At 49.2% G+C, this 22,755-nt stretch overlaps 1 protein-coding gene across 3 annotated transcripts; it reads right to left on the bottom strand.

Annotated features, from left to right (window-relative positions):
* Nucleotides 1–5,252: 5,252 nt before the first annotated feature.
* On the bottom strand, nucleotides 5,253–22,448 carry LOC101939361 (uncharacterized protein C2orf72 homolog). Of its 3 annotated transcripts, none has more exons than XM_065573055.1 (3): nucleotides 21,810–22,448; nucleotides 8,019–8,160; nucleotides 5,253–6,105 (listed from the first exon to the last, which is right to left on the bottom strand). In XM_065573055.1, exons 1-2 carry the CDS (start codon nucleotides 22,362–22,364, stop codon nucleotides 8,068–8,070), a joined length of 648 nt encoding a protein of 215 aa, XP_065429127.1. In that variant the 5' UTR covers nucleotides 22,365–22,448; the 3' UTR covers nucleotides 5,253–6,105; nucleotides 8,019–8,067. The 3 variants fall into 3 exon arrangements, with proteins under 3 accessions (XP_065429127.1, XP_065429125.1, XP_023967009.1); XM_065573053.1 differs by having other exon boundaries at nucleotides 8,019–8,157; nucleotides 21,770–22,447; XM_024111241.3 differs by having other exon boundaries at nucleotides 21,770–22,445.
* Nucleotides 22,449–22,755: the final 307 nt, after the last annotated feature.

Raw genomic sequence — 22,755 nt, 5'->3', positions numbered from 1 at the left:
TTTGCCAGGGCAATGAAAGACCTGGTGATAGCAAGGGTAGTGACTCTGGGCAACGTGCAGTCAATAGTGGATGGTTTTGCTGAAATGGGATTCCCAAACTGTGGCGGGGCCATAGACGGAACCCATATCCCTATCTTGTCACCGGAGCACCAAGCCACCGACTACGTAAACCGCAAGGGGTACTTTTCAATGCTGCTGCAAGCCCTGGTGGATCACAAGGGACGTTTCACCAACATCAACGTGGGATGGCCGGGAAAGGTACATGATGCTCGCGTCTTCAGGAACTCTGCTCTGTTTCGAAAGCTGGAGGAAGGGACTTTCTTCCCGGACCAGAAAGTGACCATTGGGGATGTTGAAATGCCTATCGTGATCCTTGGGGACCCAGCCTACCCCTTAATGCCATGGCTCATGAAGCCGTACACAGGCAGCCTGGACAGGAGTCAGGACCTGTTCAACTACAGGCTGAGCAAGTGCCGAATGGTGGTGGAATGTGCATTTGGACGTTTAAAAGCGCGCTGGCGCAGCTTACTGACTCGCTCAGACCTCAGCGAAAAGAATATCCCCATTGTTATTGCTACTTGCTGTGCGCTCCACAATATCTGTGAGAGTAAGGGGGAGACCTTTATGGCGGGGTGGGAGGTTGAGGCAACTCGCCTGGCTGCTGATTACGCGCAGCCAGACACCAGGGCGGTTAGAGGAGCACAGCAGGGCGCGGTGCGCATCAGAGAAGCTTTGAAAACGAGTTTTGTGACTGGCCAGGCTACTGTGTGAAACTTCTGTTTGTTTCTCCTTGATGAACCCTCCAAACCCCCCCCCGACCCGGTTCACTCTACTTCCCTGTAAACCAACCACCCCACCCCACCCTCCCCTCCCGCTTGCAGAGGCAATAAAGTCATTTTTTTTTTAACATTCATGCATTCTTTATTAGTTCCTTACAGAGGTAGGGGGATAATTGCCAAGGTAGCCTGGGATGGGTGGGGGAGGAGGGATGGAAAAGGACACACTGCATTTTAAAACTTTAACTCTTATTGAAGGCCAGCCTTCTGATGCTTGGGCGATCATCTGGGGTGGAGTGACTGGGTGGACAGAGGCCCCCCCACCGTGTTCTTGGGCGTCTGGGTGAGGAGGCTATGGAACTTGGGGAGGAGGGCTGTTGGTTACACAGGGGCTGTAGCGGCGGTCTCTGCTCCTGCTGCCTTTCCTGCAACTCAACCATACGCTCGAGCATATCAGTTTGATGCTCCAGCAGACGGAGCATTGCCTCTTGCCGTCTGTCTGCAAGCTGACGCCACCTATCGTCTTCAGCCCGCCACTTGCTCTGTTCTTCCCGCGATTCAGCCCGCCACCTCTCCTCTCGTTCATATTGGGCTTTTCTCATCTCCGTCATTGACTGCCTCCACGCATTCTGCTGTGCTCTATCAGCCTGGGCGGACATCTGCAGCTCCGTGAACATCTCGTCCCTCGTCCTAAGTTTTCTCTTTCTAATGTTCACGAGCCTCTGCGAAGGAGAAACATTTGCAGCTGGCGGAGGAGAAGGGAGAGGTGGTTAAAAAAGACACATTTTAGAGAACAATGGGTACACTCTTTCATTACAAGGTCGCATATTTCGGCTTGCAGGCAGCCATCGTAGGCCACAGTGTTTTGGCTTTTTTAACCTTCTTAACATGCGGGAAAGGTTGCAAACAGCAGCGCATTTCCCATATCAAGGATGAATTGGGTTGTCCATTTAAAATGGGGTTTCAATGTAAAAGGAGGGGCTGCGGTTTCCCGGTTAACATGCGGCACAAACACAAGTAAACCACCCCCCCCCCACACACACACACGATTCTCTGGGATGATCACTTCACCCCTCCCCCCACCGCGTGGTTAACAGCGGGGAACATTTCTGGTCAGAAGAGCAGGAACGGGCGCCTCTGAATGTCCCCTTAATAAAATCACCCCATTTCAACCAGGAGAGCTTTCTGGAGATGTCCCTGGAGGATTTCCGCTCCATCCCCATACACGTTAACAGACTTTTCCAGTAGATGTACTGGCCGCGATTGCCAGGACAAAGTAATCATTAAACACGCTTGCTTTTTTTTTGTAATGTTTACAAATAGTTACAAAGTTACACTCACCAGAGGTCTCCTGTGTGCCCTGAGGGTCTTGGGTGAGTTCGGGGGTTACTGGTTCCAGGTCCAGGGTCACAAACATATCCTGGCTGTTGGGGAAACCGGTTTCTCCGCTTCCTTGCTGCTGTGAGCTACCTACAGTACCTCCATCGTCATCTTCCTCGTTCCCCGAACCGTCTTCCCTGTGTGTTTCTCCAGTGAGAGAGTCATAGCACACGGTTGGGGTAGTGGTGGCTGCACCCCCTAGGATCGCATGCAGCTCCGCGTAGTAGCGGCAAGTTTGCGGCTCTGCCCCGGACCTTCCGTTTGCTTCTCTGGCTTTGTGGTAAGCTTGCCGTAGCTCCTTAATTTTCACGCGGCACTGCTGTGTGTCCCTGTTATGGCCTCGGTCCTTCATGGCCTTGGAGATCTTTTCTAATACTTTTCCATTTCTTTTACTGCTACGGAGTTCAGCTATCACTGCTTCATCTCCCCATATGGCGAGCAGATCTCGTACCTCCCGTTCGGTCCATGCTGGAGCTCTTTTGCGATCCTGGGAGGACTCCATCACGGTTACCTGTGCTGATGAGCTCTGCGGGGTCACCTGTGCTCTCCACGCTGGGCAAACAGGAAATGAAATTCAAACCTTCGCGGGTCTTTTCCTGTCTACCTGGTCAGTGCATCTGAGTTGAGAGTGCTGTCCAGAGCGGTCACAATGAAGCACTGTGGGATAGCTCCCGGAGGCCAATAACGTCGAATTCCGTCCACACTACCCCAATTCCGACCCGCAAAGACCGGTTTTATCGCTAATCCCCTCGTCAGAGGTGGTGTAAAGAAACCGGTTTAAAGGACCCTTTAAGTCGAAAGAAAGGGCTTCGTTATGTGGACGTGTCCAGGCTTAATTCGGTTTAACGCTGCTAAAGTCGACCTAAACCCGTAGTGTAGACCAGGCCTCAGTTTTAGATCTTAGATCATACGTTTTAGGTCTGGGTAACAAATCCTACACTGCCTATGTAAGCACACACAATTTTCTCATATTTTGTAAAGTAAATGAAGGAAGCTTTTAAAGGGTTAAATTAATGGGCTGTGTCACCAAATTATTGAATTAAAGAGGTGGGTGGTGCCGGCTAAGCTCATTTTGGCTCCTGCAGAACCCTGCCTCATTCAAAACACAGCTGACAAGCTACACAAATGTAGCTAAGTGATCCCCGCATGCACCGTACAGCTGGCCTTCACCACTCCGAACACAAACCATACATTTTAGCAGATTAAGCATCAGACCGAGACTAGAACTTTGCTCTCCTGGTTCCACAGCTAGTGTCTAACGCCCTAGGCCACATTCCTGTTAAGCTACTGAACCTGTGTTTTCATGCTTTGCATTTCTATTGCTTTATTACATGTAGTTCTCAAATCCTCTTAAAAGGGTGGCGAGGATTTATTAGCTGAAATTGACCGTTGACCTAAGTGCATGGATTTGATACAGTGACAGGCAGTGTGGTGTACTGCAGTGGTTCTCAAACTTTTGTTCTGGTGACCCCTTTCACAGAGCAAGCCTCTGAGTGCGACCCCCCATATAAATTAAAAACACTTTTTAATATATTTAACACCATTATAAATGCTGGAGGCAAAGCAGGGTTTGGGGTGGAGGCTGAAAGTTTACGATCCCCCATGTAATATCCTCACAACTCCCTTAGGGGTCCCACCCCCCAGTTTGAGAACCCCGGTGTAGTGGATACAAGATAGGTCTCCTAGCAAGTTATTCACCTGCTGTAGGAATATTGGGTGAAAGTCTCTGGCCTGTACTATGCACAAGGCCTGTTTGATGATCAGAATGTTCCTTTCTAGCCTTAAATCTGTAGCAGGATTCTGTCCCCAGCCTTATCCAAAATTTCTTATGTGACCTTTTCCAGGGCATCTATATTTTCTTTTCCCCAGTATTTATAAATATTTTCCCAATATTTATTCCACTCTGTATGCATCCGAAGAAGTGGGCTGTAGTCCACGAAAGCTTATGCTCTAATAAATTTGTTAGTCTCTAAGGTGCCACAAGTACTCCTGTTCTTTTCCCCAGTTACCCCAGTACGTATTGCCCCAGGTGAAGGAGGCACTTTGGCGAGAAAGGAAGGGAGAGTTGTCCTAGGGTGCAGTCCTGGCCCCTCTGTAGTCAAGGGCAAAATCTCTATTGCTCTCAAAAGGGCCAGAATTTCCCCATAATCATCTCACTTTTGAGGAGTAACCTGGGCTAGTTCAGAGGTTGACAGTGAAAATTCTCCCTCACCAAGTTTTTTCTCCTTGGCTTCACTGACAGAGACTAATGTCTAGTTTTCAAATAATGGCAATTTTGTAAACATTTTACTATTCCTATCATTGAAAACTGCCTCTTGCTTCAGCCCGTCAAGATCTACGTATGTTTCACACTCGTGGTACACTATCCCTCTCTTGGCCCAGCATGATCACACACAGAAACAACAAACACGCTCCACACATTACGAAAAGGAGGCACTTTGAATGATTTAAATCTCAAAAAGCCCTTACTCAGTTTACTCAAAAACATCAGACAATATTCTATTGTCACTGACATTCCGTCCAAAAATGTGAAAACAAGACGGTTTGTCTTTTTAACCCCCTTCTTTCTTGTCTAACAAAGGGGATCAAAGTCAGCTTTCTAATGCGTTGAAGAGGCTATATCACAGGTGGGCAAACTACGGCCTGGGGGCCGCATCCAGCTCTCCAGACGTTTTAATCCGGCCCTCAAATTCCTGCCGGGGAGCGGGATCCGGGTCTTGCCCCGCTCCGCGCGGCTCCCAGAAGCAGCGGCATGTCCCCCCTCCAGCTCCTACACGTAGGGGCAGCCAGGGAGTTCCACATGGGAGCCGTGTCCAATGGGAGCTGCAGGGGTGGAGGAGCCAGAGGGGGGATAGGCCGCTGCTTCTGGGAGCTGCTTGAGGTAGGTGCTGCCCGGAGCCTGCACCCCTGGCCCCCTCGTGCGCCCCAACCCCCCTGCCCCAGCCCTGATCCCCCTCCCACCCTCCAAACCCCTCTGTCCCAGCTCGGAGCAAACTGCACCCCCAACTCCTCATCCCCAACCCCACCCCAGAGCCCGCACCCCCAGCCGGAGCCCTCCCCCAGCCCCCTGCCTCAGCCCCCTCCCACACCCTGAAATTCTCATTTCTGGCCCCACTCCAGAGCCCACACCCCCAATTTCATGAGCATTCATGGCCCACCATACAAATTTCCATACCCAGATGTGGCCCTCGGGCCAAAAAGTTTGCCCAACCCTGGGGCAATCCTTACAGTTACAAATCACACAGGGTGCAGAAGGTGGGTCCAGAACCCTGATCTTGAAGCTCCAAACTCAGTCCAAACTTGAAGTAAAAGAAAGCTATGCTTAGTTCTCAGATCTAGAAGGACCCTTATGTCCTTTCTAAATTGTACCCCACCAATGGAAATCAAGATACTCACACACACACACCTATAGTATCTGGTCAATAACCAAAAAAAAATCAAAACAGAACTAAAACCCCATGCATCACACACTTAGCAATGGGAACAGAATTGGCTCCCAACAAAAAACATTAATAAAGTTTGCTTAATTACAATCTATTTTCTCCAAATAGAGCCAAGGCATGAGTTTTCCAGGAAATTTAACTCTATGAAAATTTGAAGGATAACAAACAAATATTTTTGTGAGCTAGAGGGACCCAACGAAAATGTTAGACATGCCAACTTTCACATGGGGTATTTTTTTAAATGATCTGTAACTCAAACTGTTTGATTCATTTTCTTCAAACTTTGCAGAAATTTTTTCCTTTGCCTTCAGAGCAAATCTGGTAACTTTCACACCAAATCAATTTTCTAAGCCAAAATTCTTGGTGGATTAACATAGGACTTTATAACAGAAGCTTGTTGCAACAACTGTAATTTTGGAGTTCTGTATTAACACAAACACAAAACAGTAACGGGTGCTGATGTTTTTTATTTTGGATGACAGGTGAGATCCAGGTGGACAGAGGATCTGGAAAAAAAATGAAAACACATACGTCAGGTTAGGAGATAGTAGCAGTGTGTTCTAGGTAATATGCATAGAATGCTACAACATATGGTTGTTCATGGCCTGATTAACACCTCTGTAGATTACACTATTAATGAAAAACAAACCACAGATATACAGGCAAGTTAGCTGCCTAGTGACTAATGTTAATACTTATGTTTTGCTTAGAGAGAAAACACACTTTGGTAAGTTTTATTTGGTTATAATTGGTTTCCTCTCCATTGTATGGATAACTCAGTAGCGTGAGTATAAAAGTTGTTGCTCTCTTGGCTTTGGGAAGCAGGGGTGAATGTTTGCATCTTCCCGCTCCCCAAAACTTTGTAGAGAATCCTGGAGAATTTCAGCCCAGCTCCAGGAATAGCTTCTGTAGTAGATGCAACAGAGGGAGCACAAAAGATGGCGGCTAATGTAAGCCGTAACTGTGGGGGATATAGTGTGAGAGGGGCGATGATGCAGATTTAAGACACTCCAACCCTCAGAACATAGATAACCCTTGGGATAAGTGAAGGAGGGACCAAACAGTCTCCGTGAATCCCATGATACCTGCCCCAGCCTATCAGCACGAGCAAGAGCAGCTTAGGTGCTACTCTATTTTAGACCAGTTGGCTACGTGCAATGCAAGCTCTTTGGGACAGGGGCTGTCATTTACTAGGTTTACACAGCACCCAGCACGTCAAGGTCCTGACCTGGTTGGCCTCTAGGCGCTATAGCAATATAGGGTCCCGATATACCTTGAGCCTGCTGTGAATCAGTGTAGCATGGACATGCTCCACCCTGGGCACCACCCCTACACCAGGGCAGAGTGGGGAGTATTTGGTGTCTGAGTTGACTATGCTATGCTGGGGGAATCCTCAGAGCCAGATTCAGCTCCTCTGTGCCACCTGGGTGGTGCAAAGGGACTTGAACCGGGTCAGAAAAATCAGGCCCAAGGTACTTAGAACAGGAAGAAGGGACATCCTCTATCTGACTGGAACAAAGTTTTACTTAGAGCGCCTCCTGAAGGGTTTGGAGATCCACAGATAAAAGGCACGGGGCAGAGACCATATAAAATATTATCGCCATGAGCGGGCCCTGAACTGGGGCAGAGACCCTGTGACGTTAGCATATTGCCGTGTAAGAGCCCCTGCCTTATGAGCGATGCCATAGGCGCCGACTCTGTGGGTGCTCCAGGACTGGAGCACCCACGGAAAAAAAATAGTGGGTGCTGAGCATGCACTGGCAGCCCCGCCTCCCCCTCCCCCTCCGCGCCTCCCACCCAGCTGGCAGCACCATTGATCAGCTCCTCCCCCTCTCTTCCAGTGCCTCCCACCCACTGCGATCAGCTGTTCCATGGCGTGCAGGAAGCTCTGGGGCAGAGGGAGCAGGAAAAGGCGGGGCGGAGGAGGCAGTGGCGGGAAGAGCCAAGGCGGAGGTGGGGGCTTGTGGGAAGGGGTGGAGAAGCACCCCCTGGGAACCAAAAAGTCGGCGCCTATGAGTGATGCTACAAATGTAATTAGTTAAGGATGCCAAAGTCTAATGAACTGCTAAGCACATTTTACACCCCTACCTCGATAGAACGCTGTCCTCGGGAGCCAAAAAATCTTACCGCGTTATAGGTGAAACCGCGTTATATCAAACTTGCTTTGATCCGCCAGAGTGCGCAGCCCCATCCCCCTGGAGCGCTGCTTTACGGCGTTATATCCGAATTCGTGTTATATCGGGTCACGTTATATCGGGTAGAGGTGTACTTAGAATACAGCGTGAGTCACTTAACCAGCTTCCATCTGGCGTACAGACTATGTCAGACAAATAGGTTTGCTAATGGGACATCGCTGTGGACAGATTCTTTTGCTAATGGCTAAATGTAACTTGGCAGAGTAGAGTCAAAGGACACCCACCTGTAGGCAGGGAGCAGGCCTGATGGGAACCAGTCTCAGGTGCGAATGTTCATGTACTGGCTTCCGATAATACCAGCGCACGCCACACAGAGCGCCCCCAGGACTTTGAAGAGGGTGGCTCGTGAAACCCAAACAGCATCTTCTGGCAAAGAAAATGTTATGAAAAACTGTAAAAAGGTTATATATTTAGGAGCCTAAGTTCCAGTTTTAGGTGCCACGGCAATCCACAAAACCCCCACTCGGTTGCCGCCTAACCCCATAGGTGTCTAAAATCACTCAGGTTATGTCTACACTACCCGCCTGAATCGGCGGGTAGAAATCGATCTCTCAGGGATCGAATTATTGCGTCTCGTCGGGATGCAACAATCAATCCCCGAATTGACGTTTGTACTCCACCAGCGCAGGTAGGAGTAAGCGCTGTCGACGGGGGAGCTGCAGAGGTCGATTTGCTGCTGTCCTCAGAGTGGGGTAAGTCGGCTCGGATACGTCGAATTCAGCTATGCTATTCGCGTAGCTGAATTTGCATATCTTAAATTGACCCCCCACCCCACCCCGTAGTGAGGACGTGCCTCAGTGCCTACATTTCCTCTGTACTAGTTCCCTAGGAACCTAAATTCCTGGCTCCGGGCATGAACACTTCTGTCTCCCTTTGGGTGTCCAGGTACCTATCTCCCACCTGATTCCCCACAGCAACCTCCAACCTGGCAGAAGACAGGCGTATGAGCACCTAACTCACCTGTGGGGCCCAATCCGGCAGGCATACTCAGAGACCACTTACTGGATCATGTCCCACTCGAAAGCTGGCCAGAGGAAGAGGCTTCAACAAGAGAGATTCAGGGAGCCCCACATCAGAATATCCCAAAGCCCAGTAGTTAGCGCATCCCCTGAGAGGTGGGAGACACTTGTTCAAATCTTTTCTCCACATCAAGCACGGGGGGAACTGAACCCAGGTCTCCCATGTCCCAGGTGTGTGCTCTTACCACTGGGCTAAAGGTGAGAAGGGCAGTATCCCCCCTGCTTCCTCCTTCTCTGGCCATTGTGTGTGGAGTCAGGCAGGGGAGTAATTAATTCTCACATGAAACAACTTGTGTCCTTGAGTCGCCTGACTCCAGAGAGGGGTTCCCAGTGGTGGATCACAAGCAGAGATAGGTAGTTCCCTACAGCCTGGACTCTAGGTGCTCCCTGAGAGGGCTTAGAACACACCCTCTCCTCAGGCTCTCCCACTAGCTAGCTTGTGCCGGTCCCTGCAGAGTGTGCCAGCTTTTGGGGAGCCCAGTCATAGGTGTCTAACCCTCCCCACTCACTGCATAGGGAGGCTAGGTGCCTAATTCAGACTCTGTGGATCTCTGTATTCCTGTGATTTTCTAGGTGCTTAAGTCCTTTGTGGAGCCAGGCCCTAGAGCAGAGGTTCTCATAGTGGGGGTTGGGACCCCTGAGGGGGTCGCGAGGTTATTACATGGGGGGGTCGCGAGCTGTCAGCCTCCACCCCAAACCCCGCTTTGCATCCAGCATTTATAATGGTGTTAAATATATAAAAAAGTGTTTTTAAATTTATACCGTGGGGGGAGGGGGTCGCACTCAGAGGCTTGCTATGTGAAAGGGGTCACCAGTACAAACGTTTGAGAACTACTGCCCTAGAGCGTTATAGTTTAAAACCAACTCCCCAAACTCCACAAGTAAAGAATAAAACACCCAGTGTAGAGCCAGGACTCCTGATATGAAGCTCCACCAAAAATTCAGGCAGCCAAATTCAGCACCAGTTTCACTTTCCAGGTTTTCTTAGGCGATAGCCCCAAGAAGACCACGTTACAGCAGCCTAGTGCAGAGGACACAAAGGTGCAGATGCAAGTAGCAAGTTCCCTTCATCCAAAAGAAATGGTCACCCTCATCTTGCCAGGCGTAGCTGGAAGAAACACTCTTAGCACAGCTACTCCCCGGGAATCCATTGGCAGCCAAAGCTCTAACCCGGCCTCTAAGTTATGACCCCACTTCACAAATGACAGACACACTCCCCCCAATCAGCAGGGCTGACATAAGCCTCTCCACTTCCTCCTATTGCTTCCCCAACCCTTCAACAGAGCTTCAGGGGACCACAGTACTCCTCTGGCCCAATGGAGCTCTCTACAATAAGGGTAAAGCTCGCCTGAGCGGGAGACGGAGCTTTCTCAGGGGCTGGTCCGAGGCGGCGGAATTAACTTCTCCAGGAACTAAGGACTGTCCCAGCCCTCCCCACCTTCCGCTCACAGTACAAGGAGAATGGTTTTGGCTTTGCCTTCTCTAATGTCAACGTCTAGCCACACGGGTATATATTTAGTAAGACAAAAACTCCAAACTAAAGCCCACTACCGCACACCCTTCTCCCTCTCAGGGGATGAGAGAATGGACATGTGATAGATGCATGTCATGTGGTTTAATGTGCAACTGGAAGGTGCTCAGATACTACTGTGATAAGTGACTAGCCCTCATCCTAAACCCCAATCTTCTGCACACTTTTGTTCTATGGCTCCACTGGGATTCGAAGTTACATCCAATTTATCAACTGGTCAGCACATCTTGCTATGAACACTTACGGTGTCAAACACAAGACAGCAGAAATGCTTCCCACTCTACGAGGCTTGGCATTGTTAGTTATTTGTACTGCGATAACACCTAGGGGCTAGAATTAAAGACCCAGGTCCCACTGGGCTGGTAGCTGCCAGACCCAGAACAGAACGACAGGCCTGCCCCAAGGAGTGAACCCTTTATAAACCCACGTGAACGCAAAGATGACACTGTAGAACGCCAGGCAGTTCGCTCGTGTCAGTCGCCACAAAACGTTAAAGCCAGCAACGTTTCCGTGGCTCAGGGCTTGTGGGGCAGCTCCTCCTCCTTGCTGCAGTCAGGCAGGTTATGAAGAGAGCAGCCTTCATTGGTACTATCAGCTCCGCCCCTGCCTGCCTCCAGTCAGTTTCCTTCCTGTCTCTGCAGCAGGAGGTGGCTGTCTGTACTGCAGTGAACGTTGTCCTAGGAGCATTAGGCTCCTAGCACCTAAATCATTGCTGAAAATTGGACTTGGGCTCCTGAGTCACGGATACTTTTGAAAATGTTACCTCAGATTAACGACAGGAGTTGTTCTCAAAAACTTTTCAGGTCCAGCCCCTGACCTTCCCTCCTCCATCTGCTAATCTCCCTGAAAGCACAAGCCACACAGAGAGAGATTCCTCATTCGTTTCCTTCCTCAGGCCCATCAGTCTGACAGAAACATCCCTGTCTCCCACGTTTTCCACTTCTGAACCAGCCTCTCCCAATTCTAAGCAGGGCACTCAGAGGACCAAGAGTTTCCTTTTTCAGCAAAAGTGGGCAGCCATGACACAGGGCAAATGGGTTACTCAACTGTCTCACGGACTCTTGCTCCTCCTCCTTCTCCCAAACTAATATTTTCTTCCCTTTCTCCCAATGTTGAGAAGCAGCTTTCTCAGCTGCAGTAAAGGCCATAGGCCATGTGCCAGGGCAGCGGCTGCATACAGGAACATATTCAAGAGAATTCTCAGGGGCCATGTAGCCAGCGGGGTGCATTCAGCACTAGACCTAAAACGCCAACTTCTTTAGCTAATTCAGTGTATTGGACATGTGCTGATGCAGAGCTCAGAATCTGGTAGCATGTCTAGCAGCGAGCAGTCTGGGTGACCTTTCATCCTGGACAAATTTAAAAGAGGCCTGTTTACATATCCCTGCCATCCTACAGCTCCATCCTTTTTTACCCGATCTGGTTATGGCTCTCCAGCCTTCGGAAGGCGATGGTGATGGTGGTAGTGGCTGTTTCCCTGCAGCGGTTCCTATTAGAAACTTGAAGCTCTCCCAACCATCCAGAAGTGGAGCTGTCCCCTCCTCCAGGCATCCAAATGCATAAGGCAGAAAGAACATGCTGAAGAGTTATCCCCGGATGGCTTAATATCACTAAGGAATCACTGGGGATTCCTATGCACAAGCTACAGCTCAAGCAATGTGATTGTCTGTGGACAGCCTCTCTGAAGCCATCAAGCCAAAGGTCCCCTCAAATACAAGGTCAACACATCCTGGTAAGATCAGACAATCCAGCTGTAGTGCTGGATCTCAACTGGCGCAAACCTCAAAGAAGCCACAAAATGTTCTGAGTGGGTAGAATGCACTTTGTGGGCTGAAGGAACCTTTTTCATCCCACAATCCAAAGGCAGGCTAGCTAAGCAGGTCGTTGGGGAGGAGTCACTCAGCCTCGTACTTTGCCAGCGTGGGCTCCATCCAGCACGCTGACCTCCTCACAAATTCAAAGTCAGTGTGTAAAATCTGCAACTGTTACCCTCAACCCACCAGGCCTGGGCGCACGAGTCCAAGGGAACTTCCCCCAATGTGTCTTCAATGCCCCTCCAATACCTCACCACAGACAAGTTCTAAAAAAGGGAGGGCAGAGCGAAGGTGGTCCTGCAGCCCGGAAGCGGCCTCAGAAGGTCCTGCTACAAACCAGCTCCAGTTTGCTCTGGCATGTCCAATCAGGTTGCTTGTGTTTCCAGGCCTTCTGAGCGCAACACGCCATCTCCCATCCAAACCCCGGACAGCTCTGTCAGTCAGCCCACCCCTCAAACTGCTCCTCAGGCAGGGTTCTCACGCGCAGGGCCAGGTAGGCAGGAAGAGCTTCAGAGTCTCAATGTGTGGATGAGACGATGGTGTAGAGAGGAGGGGTTTACATTCATTAGGAACTGGGGAAACTTCTGGAATGGGGGGAGCCTATACAGGAGAGATGGGCTCCACCTAAACCAAAGTGGAGCCAGACTGCTGGCACTAAACATTAAAAAGGTTGTAGAGCAGTTTTTAAACTAGGAGATGGGGGAAAGCCGACTGCTGCAGAGGAACATGTGGCTCGGACAGAGACTTCTCTTAGGGGAGAGTCTAATGATAGAAAATCTCCAGGTTATAGTCAGGAGCAGAGGATGGAGGAGGATAAAGTAGGGGCCAGATCAGATGATAAACATTCACATAAAGAATCTGATACATCAGAAAAGGGCAGACAAATAAACAGTGACAAGTTTTTAAAGTGCTTGTACACAAATGCTAGAAGTCTAAATAATAAGATGGGTGAACTAGAGTGCCTTGTGATAAAGGAGGATATTGATATAATAGACATCACAGAAACCTGGTGGACTGAGAGCAATCAATGGGACACAATCATTCCCGGGTACAAAATATATCGGAAGGACAGAACAGGTCGTGCGGGGAGTGGAGGGGGGAGGAGTGGCACTATATGTGAAAGAAAATGTACAATCAAATGAAGTAAAAATCTTAAGCAAATCCATGTGTTCCATACAATCTCTATGGATAGAAATTTCATGCTCTAATAAGAATATAACATTAGGGATCTATTCTCGACCACCTGACCAGGACGGTGATAGTGATGATGAAATGCTAAGGGAAATTAGAGAGGCTATCAAAATTAAGAACTCAATAATAGTGGGGGATTTCAATTATCCCCATATTGACTGGGAACATTTCACTTCAGGACGAAATGCAGAGATAAAATTTCTCAATACTTTAAATGACTGCTTCATGGAGCAGCTGGCACGGGAACCCACAAGGGGAGAGGCAACTCTAGATTTAGTCCTGAGTGGAGCGCAGGAGCTGGTCCAAGAGGTAACTATAGCAGGACCGCTTGGAAATAGTGACCATAATACAATAGTGTTCAACATCCCTGTGGCGGGAAGAACATCTCAACAGCCCAACACTGTGGCATTTAATTTCAAAAGGGGGAACTATGCAAAAATGAGGGGGTTAGTTAAACAGAATGCATCCGAAGAAGTGAGGTTTTTACTCACGAAAGCTTATGCCCAAATAAATCTGTTAGTCTTTAAGGTGCCACCAGACTCCTTGTTGTTTTTGTAGATACAGACTAACACGGCTACCCCCTGATAAGTGATTAAGTGAAATCCCTGCAAGCTGCATGGGCACTTTTTAAAGACACCATAATAGAGGCCCAACTTCAATGTATACCCCAAATTAAGAAACACAGTAAAAGAACTAAAAAAGAGCCACCGTGGCTTAACAACCATGTAAAAGAAGCAGTGAGAGATAAAAAGACTTCCTTTAAAAAGTGGAAGTCAAATCCTAGTGAGGCAAATAGAAAGGAGCATAAACGCTGCCAAATTAAGTGCAAGAATGTAATAAGAAAAGCCAAAGAGGAGTTTGAAGAACGGCTAGCCAAAAACTCCAAAGGTAATAACAAAATGTTTTTTAAGTACATCAGAAGCAGGAAGCCTGCTAAACAACCAGTGGGGTCCCTTGATGATCGAGATACAAAAGGAGTGCTTAAAGACGATAAAGTCATTGCGGAGAAACTAAATGGATTCTTTGCTTCAGTCTTCAAGGCTGAGGATGTTAGGGAGATTCCCAAACCTGAGCTGGCTTTTGTAGGTGACAAATCTGAGGAACTGTCACGAATTGAAGTGTCACGAGAGGAGATTTTGGAATTAATTGATAAACTTAAGATTAACAAGTCACCGGGACCAGATGGCATTCACCCAAGAGTTCTGAAAGAACTCAAATGTGAAGTTGTGGAACTGTTAACTAAGGTTTGTAACCTGTCCTTTAAATCGGCTTCTGTACCCAATGACTGGAAGATAGCTAATGTAACGCCAATATTTAAAAAGGGCTCTAGAGGTGATCCCGGAAATTACAGACCGGTAAGTCTAATGTCTGTACCAGGCAAATTAGTCGAAACAATACTTAAGAATAAAATTGTCCGACACATAGAAAAACATAAACTGTTGAGCAATAGTCAACATGGTTTCTGTAAAGGGAAATCGTGTCTTACTAATCTATTAGAATTCTTTGAAGGGGTCAACAAACATGTGGACAAGGGGGATCCAGTGGACATAGTGTACTTAGATTTCCAGAAAGCCTTTGACAAGGTCCCTCACCAAAGGCTCTTATGTAAATTAAGCTGCCATGGGATAAAAGGGAAGGTCCTTTCATGGATTGAGAACTGGTTAAAAGACAGGGAACAAAGGGTAGGAATTAATGGTAAATTCTCAGAATGGAGAGGGGTAACTAGTGGTGTTCCCCAAGGGTCAGTCCTCGGACCGATCCTATTCAACTTATTCATAAATGATCTGGAGAAAGGGGTAAACAGCGAGGTGGCAAAGTTTGCAGATGATACTAAACTGCTAAAGATAGTTAAGTCCAAAGCAGACTGTGAAGAACTTAAAAAAGATCTCACAAAACTAAGTGATTGGGCAACAAAATGGCAAATGAAATTTAATGTGGATAAATGTAAAGTAATGCACATTGGAAAAAACAACCCCAACTATACATACAATATGATGGGGGCTAATTTAGCTACAACAAGTCAGGAAAAGCAGAGGGGCAGTTCACACCTCATTGAGGCATGTATGGGACAACCCCCCCACCCTCCCCCAGCCTCACAGGAACAAAGGACACTGGCCTAGGCAGCGACAAAAGGGTCTATTGGACTCTCGAGTGAGTCACCCCCCCTTCCTTTGGTCAGTTTGGGATTGTGATGAGGTAATGCTCACCTGACTGGGGGGGGGGGGGGGGGAGGGGGCAAAGCCAAGAGGGAAGAAAGAACATGATGAAGTCCCTGGGCTTTCTTCAAGCCATGAGGACACATTTTCAGCCTCATAACATAAGAAAGGCTGTACTGGGTCAGACCAAAGGTCCATCTAGCCCAGTATCCTGTCTACTGACAGTGGCCAATGCCAGGTCCCCCAGAGGGAGTGAACCTAACAGGTAATGATCAAGTGATCTCTCTCCTGCCATCCATCACCACCCTCTGACAAACAGAGGCTAGGGACACCATTCCTTACCCGTCCTGGCTAATAGCCATTAATGGACTTAACCTCCATGAATTTATCCAGTTCTCTTTTAAACCCTGTTATAGTCCTAACCTTCACAACCTCCTCAGGCAAGGAGTTCCACAAGTTGACTGTGTGCTGCGTGAAGAAGAACTTCCTTTTATTTGTTTTAAACCTGCTGCCTATTAATTTCATTTGATGACCCCTAGTTCTTGTATTATGGGAATAAGTAAATAACCTTTCCTTATCCACTTTCTCCACATCACTCATGATTTTATATACCTCTATCATATCCCCCCTTAGTCTCCTCTTTTCCAAGCTGAGAAGTCCTAGCCTCTTTAAACTCTCCTCATATGGGACCCGTTCCAAACCCGTAATCATTTTAGTTGCCCTTTTCTGAACCTTTTCTAGTGCCAGTATATCTTTTTTGAGATGAGGAGACCACATCTGTACGCAGTATTCGAGATGAGGGCGTACCATCGATTTATATAAGGGCAATAATATATTCTCCGTCCTATTCTCTATCCCCTTTTTAATGATTCCTAACATCCTGTTTGCTTTTTTGACCGCCTCTGCAAACTGCGTGGACATTTTCAGAGAACTATCCACGATGACTCCAAGATCTTTTTCCTGACTTGTTGTAGCTAAATTAGCCCCCAGCATATTGTATGTATAGTTGGGGTTGTTTTTTCCAATGTGCATTACTTTACATTTATCCACATTAAATTTCATTTGCCATTTTGTTGCCCAATCAATTAGTTTTGTGAGATCTTTTTTAAGTTCTTCACAGTCTGCTTTGGTCTTAACTACCTTTAGCAACTTAGTATCATCTGCAAACTTCGCCACCTCACTTTTTACCGCTTTCTCCATATCATTTATGAATAAGTTGAATAGGATTGGTCCTAGGACTGACCCTTGTGGAACACCACTAGTTACCCCTCTCTATTCTGAGAATTTACCATTTATTCCTACCCTTTGTTCCCTGTCTTTTAACCAGTTCTCAATCCATGAAAGGATCTTCCCTTTTATCCCATGACAACTTAATTTACGTAAGACCCTTTGGTGAGGGACTTTGTCAAAGGCTTTCTGGAAATCTAAGTACACTATGTCCACTGGATCCCCCTTGTTCACATGTTTGTTGAACTCTAATAGATTAGTAGGACACGATTTCCCTTTACAGAAACCATGTTGACTTTTGCCCAACAATTTATGTTCTTCTATGTGTCTGACAATTTTATTCTTTACGATTGTTTCAACTAATTTGCCCGGTACTGACGTTAGACTTACCAGTCTGTAATTGCCGGGATCACCTCTAGAGCCCTTTTTAAATATTGGTGTTACATTAGCTATCTTCCAGTCATTGGATACAGAAGCCAATTTAAAGGACAGGTTACAAACCATAGTTAACAGTTCCGCAATTTCACATTTGAGTTCTTTCAGAACTCTTGGGTGAATGCCATCTGGTCCCGGTGACTTGTTAATGTTGAGTTTATCAATTAAATCCAAAACCTCCTCTAGTGACACCTCAATCTGTGACAGTTCCTCAGATTTGTCACCTACAAAAGCTGGCTCAGGTTTGGGAATCTCCCTAACATCCTCAGCTGTGAAGCCTGAAGCAAAGAATCCATTTAGTTTCTCCGCAATGACTTTATCGTCTTTAAGCGCCCCTTTTGTATCTCGATCATCCAGGGGCCCCACTGGTTGTTTAGCAGGCTTCCTGCTTCTGATGTACTTAAAAAACATTTTGTTATTACCTTTGGAGTTTTTGGCTAGCCATTCTTCAAACTCCTCTTTGGCTTTTCTTATTACATTCTTGCACTTAATTTGGCAGCGTTTATGCTCCTTTCTATTTGCCTCACTAGGATTTGACTTCCACTTTTTAAAAGATGCCTTTTTATCTCTCACTGCTTCTTTTACATGGTTGTTAAGCCACAGTGGCTCTTTTTTAGTTCTTTTACTGTGTTTCTTAATTTGGGGTATACATTGAAGTTGGGCCTCTATTATGGTGTCTTTAAAAAGCGTCAATGCAGCTCACAGGGATTTCACTTTAGTCACTGTACCTTTTAATTTCTGTTTAACTAACCCCCTCATTTTTGCATAGTTTTTTGAAATTTTTGAAATTAAATGCCACAGTGTTGGGCTATTGAGATGTTCTTCCCACCACAGGGATGTTAAATGTTATTATATTATGGTCACTATTTCCAAGCAGTCCTGTTATAGTTACCTCTTGGACCAGCTCCTGCGCTCCACTCAGGACTAAATCGAGAGTTGCCTCTCCCCTTGTGGGTTGCTGTACCAGCTGCTCCAAGAAGCAGTCATTTAAAGTACACCTCTACTCCGATACAACGCTGTCCTCGGGAGCCAAAAAATCTTACCGCGTTATAGGTGAAAAGGCGTTATATTGAACTTGCTTTGATCCGCCGGAGTGCACAGCCCTGCCCCCCCGAACACTGCTTTACCGCGTTATATCCGAAATCATGTTATATCGGGTCGTGTTATATCGGGGTAGAGGTGTATCGAGAAATTTTGTCTCTGCATTTCATCCTGAGGTGACATGTTCCCAGTCAATATGAGGATAATTGAAATCCCCCACTATTATTGAGTTCTTTATTTGGGTAGCCTCTCTAATTTCCCTTAGCATTTCATCATCACTATCACTGTCCTGGTCAGGTGGTCGATAATAGACCCCTAATGTTATATTCTTATCAGAGCATGAAATTACTATCCATAGAGATTCTATAGAACATGTGGATTCACTTAAGATTTTTACTTCATTTGATTCTACATTTTCTTTCACAAATTTGTGCCACTCCCACTCCCTGTTCTGTCCTTCCGATATATTTTGTACCCGGGAATGATTGTGTCCCATTGATCGTCCTCAGTCCACCAGGTTTCTGTGATGCCTATTATATCAATATCCTCCTTTATCTCGAGGCACTCTAGTTCACCCATCTTATTATTTTGACTTCTAGACTTTGTACTTCACTCCTCCATCCACTGCCCCCATGTGCTCCCTGGCTTCCCTCTCCCCCCAATCCGTCCGTACCATCCTGCTTCACATCTGCAGATGTGCGCTGCTGCAGGGCCTCAGAAGCTCGGCAGGCGGCTTTCATGATGGCCAGTTTCCCCCGTGGCCGGCCTGGAATGAAGACTTCCACCTCCACCTGCACCTCCTCCAGCTCCAGCGCCTGGCCCTGCTTCCTACTCCGCTTGTCCCGTTTACGCGGCTGTCTAGGGAAGGCACCCTGGAGCATGTTCTCCATCAGCTTCCGGGCCTCTGTCTCCTCTTCCTTCTTGGGCTGCACGATGACTCCCACCAGGGCAGCTGGGGCTCTGCGGCTAAACTTCTTCACTTCCTTCAAGATCTTCTGGATCTCGGCCTGCTTGCCCCGCAGGGAGGAAGCTCGGCACAGGAAGAAGATGAGTTGGGATTGACTGTTGCTAGCACCAGGCTTGGCCCCTGGCTGTGTCTGGGTCACAGCCATTGCTGGACTAATCCCTGGTTTGCAAGCATCCGGGAACAATTCCTGGACAAAAGCCGCCATCAGAGCCCGAGTGTCTTTTCCCTCCTGAGACTCTCCAACCAGCAGCACCTCTGGCTTCCCCCCAACCTTCTCTATCAGAACCTGGAAATCCTTTAGGATCTGCTCGCCAGTGGCAGCAGCAGGGGGTTTCTCTGACACCTGCCCCGCACTGTCCATGTCCTGTTAACATGAACTCTCCTGCCCTCTGCTCGCCTAATACTGAAGGAATCACAAATTACACTTTCTTGCTATGTCACAATGCACCACCTTGCCTCACCTCACCCTGGGGCACAGCCCCCCTCCATGGCCTAGAGCTGGGACACAGCCCTTTATATTGTAAGGGATTATACATCTATTCAGTGGATGGTTCAGCACTCAGCTGTAATACAAATACACCAACAACTGGCAAGCATATGTACCACAAAGCATATATGATTAAAAAGCCACTGCCAACTAGACAGAAGAAGGCCCTGATTCACAGCTATGCTGTCAACAAAGGAGTCTAAATTCCTCTGGTGCCAACATGCTTTTCCTACCAGTTGTGACACCCCTTTAAGCTGTGTGCAAATTAACTACAGCCAAATCTGGGATGTCTGACTTACCCCAGTCGCAGTAAGAATGAGAGTTGGTCACAATAGTGGTAAACCCCAATATAAAAGGTCTTGTGGGAAAATTAGAAATAAAACTCAATACAATTAGGGGGCTGCAAAGAGACATTTCAGTTTCACTGTGAATTTCGGGCACAGGACTACATAATAATTTGGAATAATATATATATTTGGAGTCTGGAAAATCAAGGCTTGCCCCTAGCCTAGCAATCAAGCTTTTGACAGTATTCCTATGACCTCGCTCCAACCTTACTAGCTGAGTGACGTCTATTGTCACAATCTCAGACTCGCCCTCACTATCTTGAAATCAAACCAAACACTGCCTGAAAGACCATGAACAAAGAGTGATGATAAAAGTGACAGTATTCAGTTAGGAGTTGGGGTTTATGGTGGTGCCAGAGGCTTGGGTGTTTAACTGCTTCATTAATGACATGGGGAAAGGGGCAGAGCATAATACATGGGGAGCTGGTGAGGCCAGGACTACGTCCCAATGGTGATATTCCTACACAAAGGACACAGCTTGAGTAAACGGGCTTTTGCTCAGCCATATTCTCATGGGTCCGAGGAACAGAATCCTCACACCCCAGTTCACAGCAGCCAGAACACATCTCCTGAGTAGTCACTACATCAGGGTATGGGGCAGGAGTAGAGGCCAAGGACCTGCTTCTCCTCATGGGCCAATAGATACATGCAGGCCAGGGACCCACTGGCCACATCCTTCTCCTCTTCCCATCACGCTCCCTCAGGGTTTGTCATCGCTAGGACGCTTCACTCGGTTCACACACTATAGGTAGCAATTGAACTAGGTAAAATGCTGAGCGTGGCAGTGGGCAGCACAGACAAGGCCACGTTGTGTTCAGAGGCTTGTCAGTTGGTGGGGCGTTAACCGAGCTCTTAGTGGAGTGCAGCCACGGCACGATGACAGGACACTGATTCTAGTCCCGCTGATCACAGCATCACCTCAGCTAACTCGGCGCATCAGACTCAAGCTGAAATCCGATTCGATTTCCCAATGAAAACCGGCCCTTGTTCCAGGAATCGCAGCATCCCAGAGATTCAGCCTGGCCTAGCTCTTGGCTGCTACACGCCGGGGAAAGAACCGAACAGCAGATCCTGCCAGGCAGCCCTGCTGAGAGACGACGGGGTGCTGCAGAGAGCAGTGCTGGGGCAGAAAGTCCAGTGGGATTTTCAGTTCCGTGTCCAGGTTCCACTGGCACAAGCCTCGAGCACGTCCCTCCGCCCGGGATCACACTCACTCTATGCGCTAAGGAAGAGAGGTCTTGGGGGAATCAGTGCTTTTTTTGAAGATGACATTGGCTGCAGTGATAATACTCTGCCCTTCCCAGCACCTTCCATCTAAGGGCCTCTCTACACTTCAGCGACTCCAGGGACACAGCTACCACCCTGCAGCTGGGCCACCGAGGCACCATAGTGTAGATGCTTCCTACGTCCCCTAAGGGTTTGTTCCAGGGATGTAGATAATCCATCTCTCTAGGCTGTGGGTAGGTCCATGGGAGAACTCTTCCCTCCACCTAGCCCTGGCTACGCTGGGGCTTGGGCTGACCTGAGCACGGCTCAGGGCCTCTCACTTTTCGCAGCCCTGAGCAGCGCCCGGCTCTGCTGGTCTAGTCTCTATGTGCAGAGCGGCCTGAGAGCGAGTCCCAAAGGGGCCTAAGATCCGGGCTCGGGGCATTACCAGGGAGCCCCCCAGCCCCGGGCCCACCTCTGCGCCCCAGGCCAGGCCCAGCCCCAGGCAGCCCCCAGCGCCCCGGAGCCACAGCCCCGCCGAGCTCCCGCCGCACCTGGCTCTTCCCGCACGGCCTCGCAAGCGGCTTTCTTCACCTCCAGGGCCCCCTCGGGCCGGCCGGGGCGGAACACGGCCGTGTGCACCTCGACCCGCGGCGCGGCGCCCGGCCCCGGCGGCTGGAAGACCTCGAGGAGCAGCTCCTCCAGGCGGCGGCGGGCCTCCGCCTCCTCCTCGGGCCGGGGCTGCACGATCACCCCCAGCAGGGCGGCGGGCGCGCCGCGGCTCTGCTCCCGCACGCCCCGCAGCACCTCCCGCAGCCGCTCGGCCCGGCCCCGCAGCGACGGGGCGCGGCACAGGAAGAAGATGAGCTGCCCGGCCGGGGGCGCGCTGGGCGGCGCGGGGCTGGGCGGCCGGCGGGCCACGGGCAGCACCTCGTGGGCGAAGGAGCTGAGCGCGGCCTGGGCGCGGTCCGGCTCCCACGTCTCCCCGGCCAGCAGCAGCACCTGCGTCCGCTGCACCACGGCCTGGAACTCCCCGTCCGGGCTCGCCCCGGGCTCGGCGGCGTCCGCCCGCCCCGACTGCTCCTGCGGCTCCATGGCCGCCCGCCGCTGAGCTGGGCCCGCGGGGCCACGACCTGCGCCCCCGCCCATGTCACAATCCCACCCGGAGGGGCGCAGCCGCTTGCCAAGGGCTCAGACCTTTCCCCTGGGGTCCCTCCCTTCCCCGGGTCCGGAAGACAGTCCCATTGGAACAGAGCCCCCCCACACCCCCTTTCCCCCCGCGACCAGGCCATAGTCCCCTGGGCCAGTCACCTGCCTTTGGAGCCCGCGGCGTGGCCAGTTAGCCAGTCCGTGCTGCTAGGGAGCCACATAGGACAGGTCCCTCCCCGTCCCATCAGCAAGGGACTATCACTAGAGCAGCCCCTTCTATCTTCCCTTCCCTACCCTAGGTGTGATTTAACACCAACCCACCTGTCCCCTACGCTCCGGACCGGACAGGTTCCCCGGAGAAGGCACATTTGGGCAAGGGGCCGTGACCAGA

Source organism: Chrysemys picta, chromosome 19 (assembly GCF_011386835.1).
Source record: "Chrysemys picta bellii isolate R12L10 chromosome 19, ASM1138683v2, whole genome shotgun sequence".
NCBI lineage: Eukaryota > Metazoa > Chordata > Testudines > Emydidae > Chrysemys > Chrysemys picta.
The sequence above is the reverse complement of the archived record's forward strand: the minus strand, read 5'-3'. Positions and strand labels throughout refer to the sequence as shown.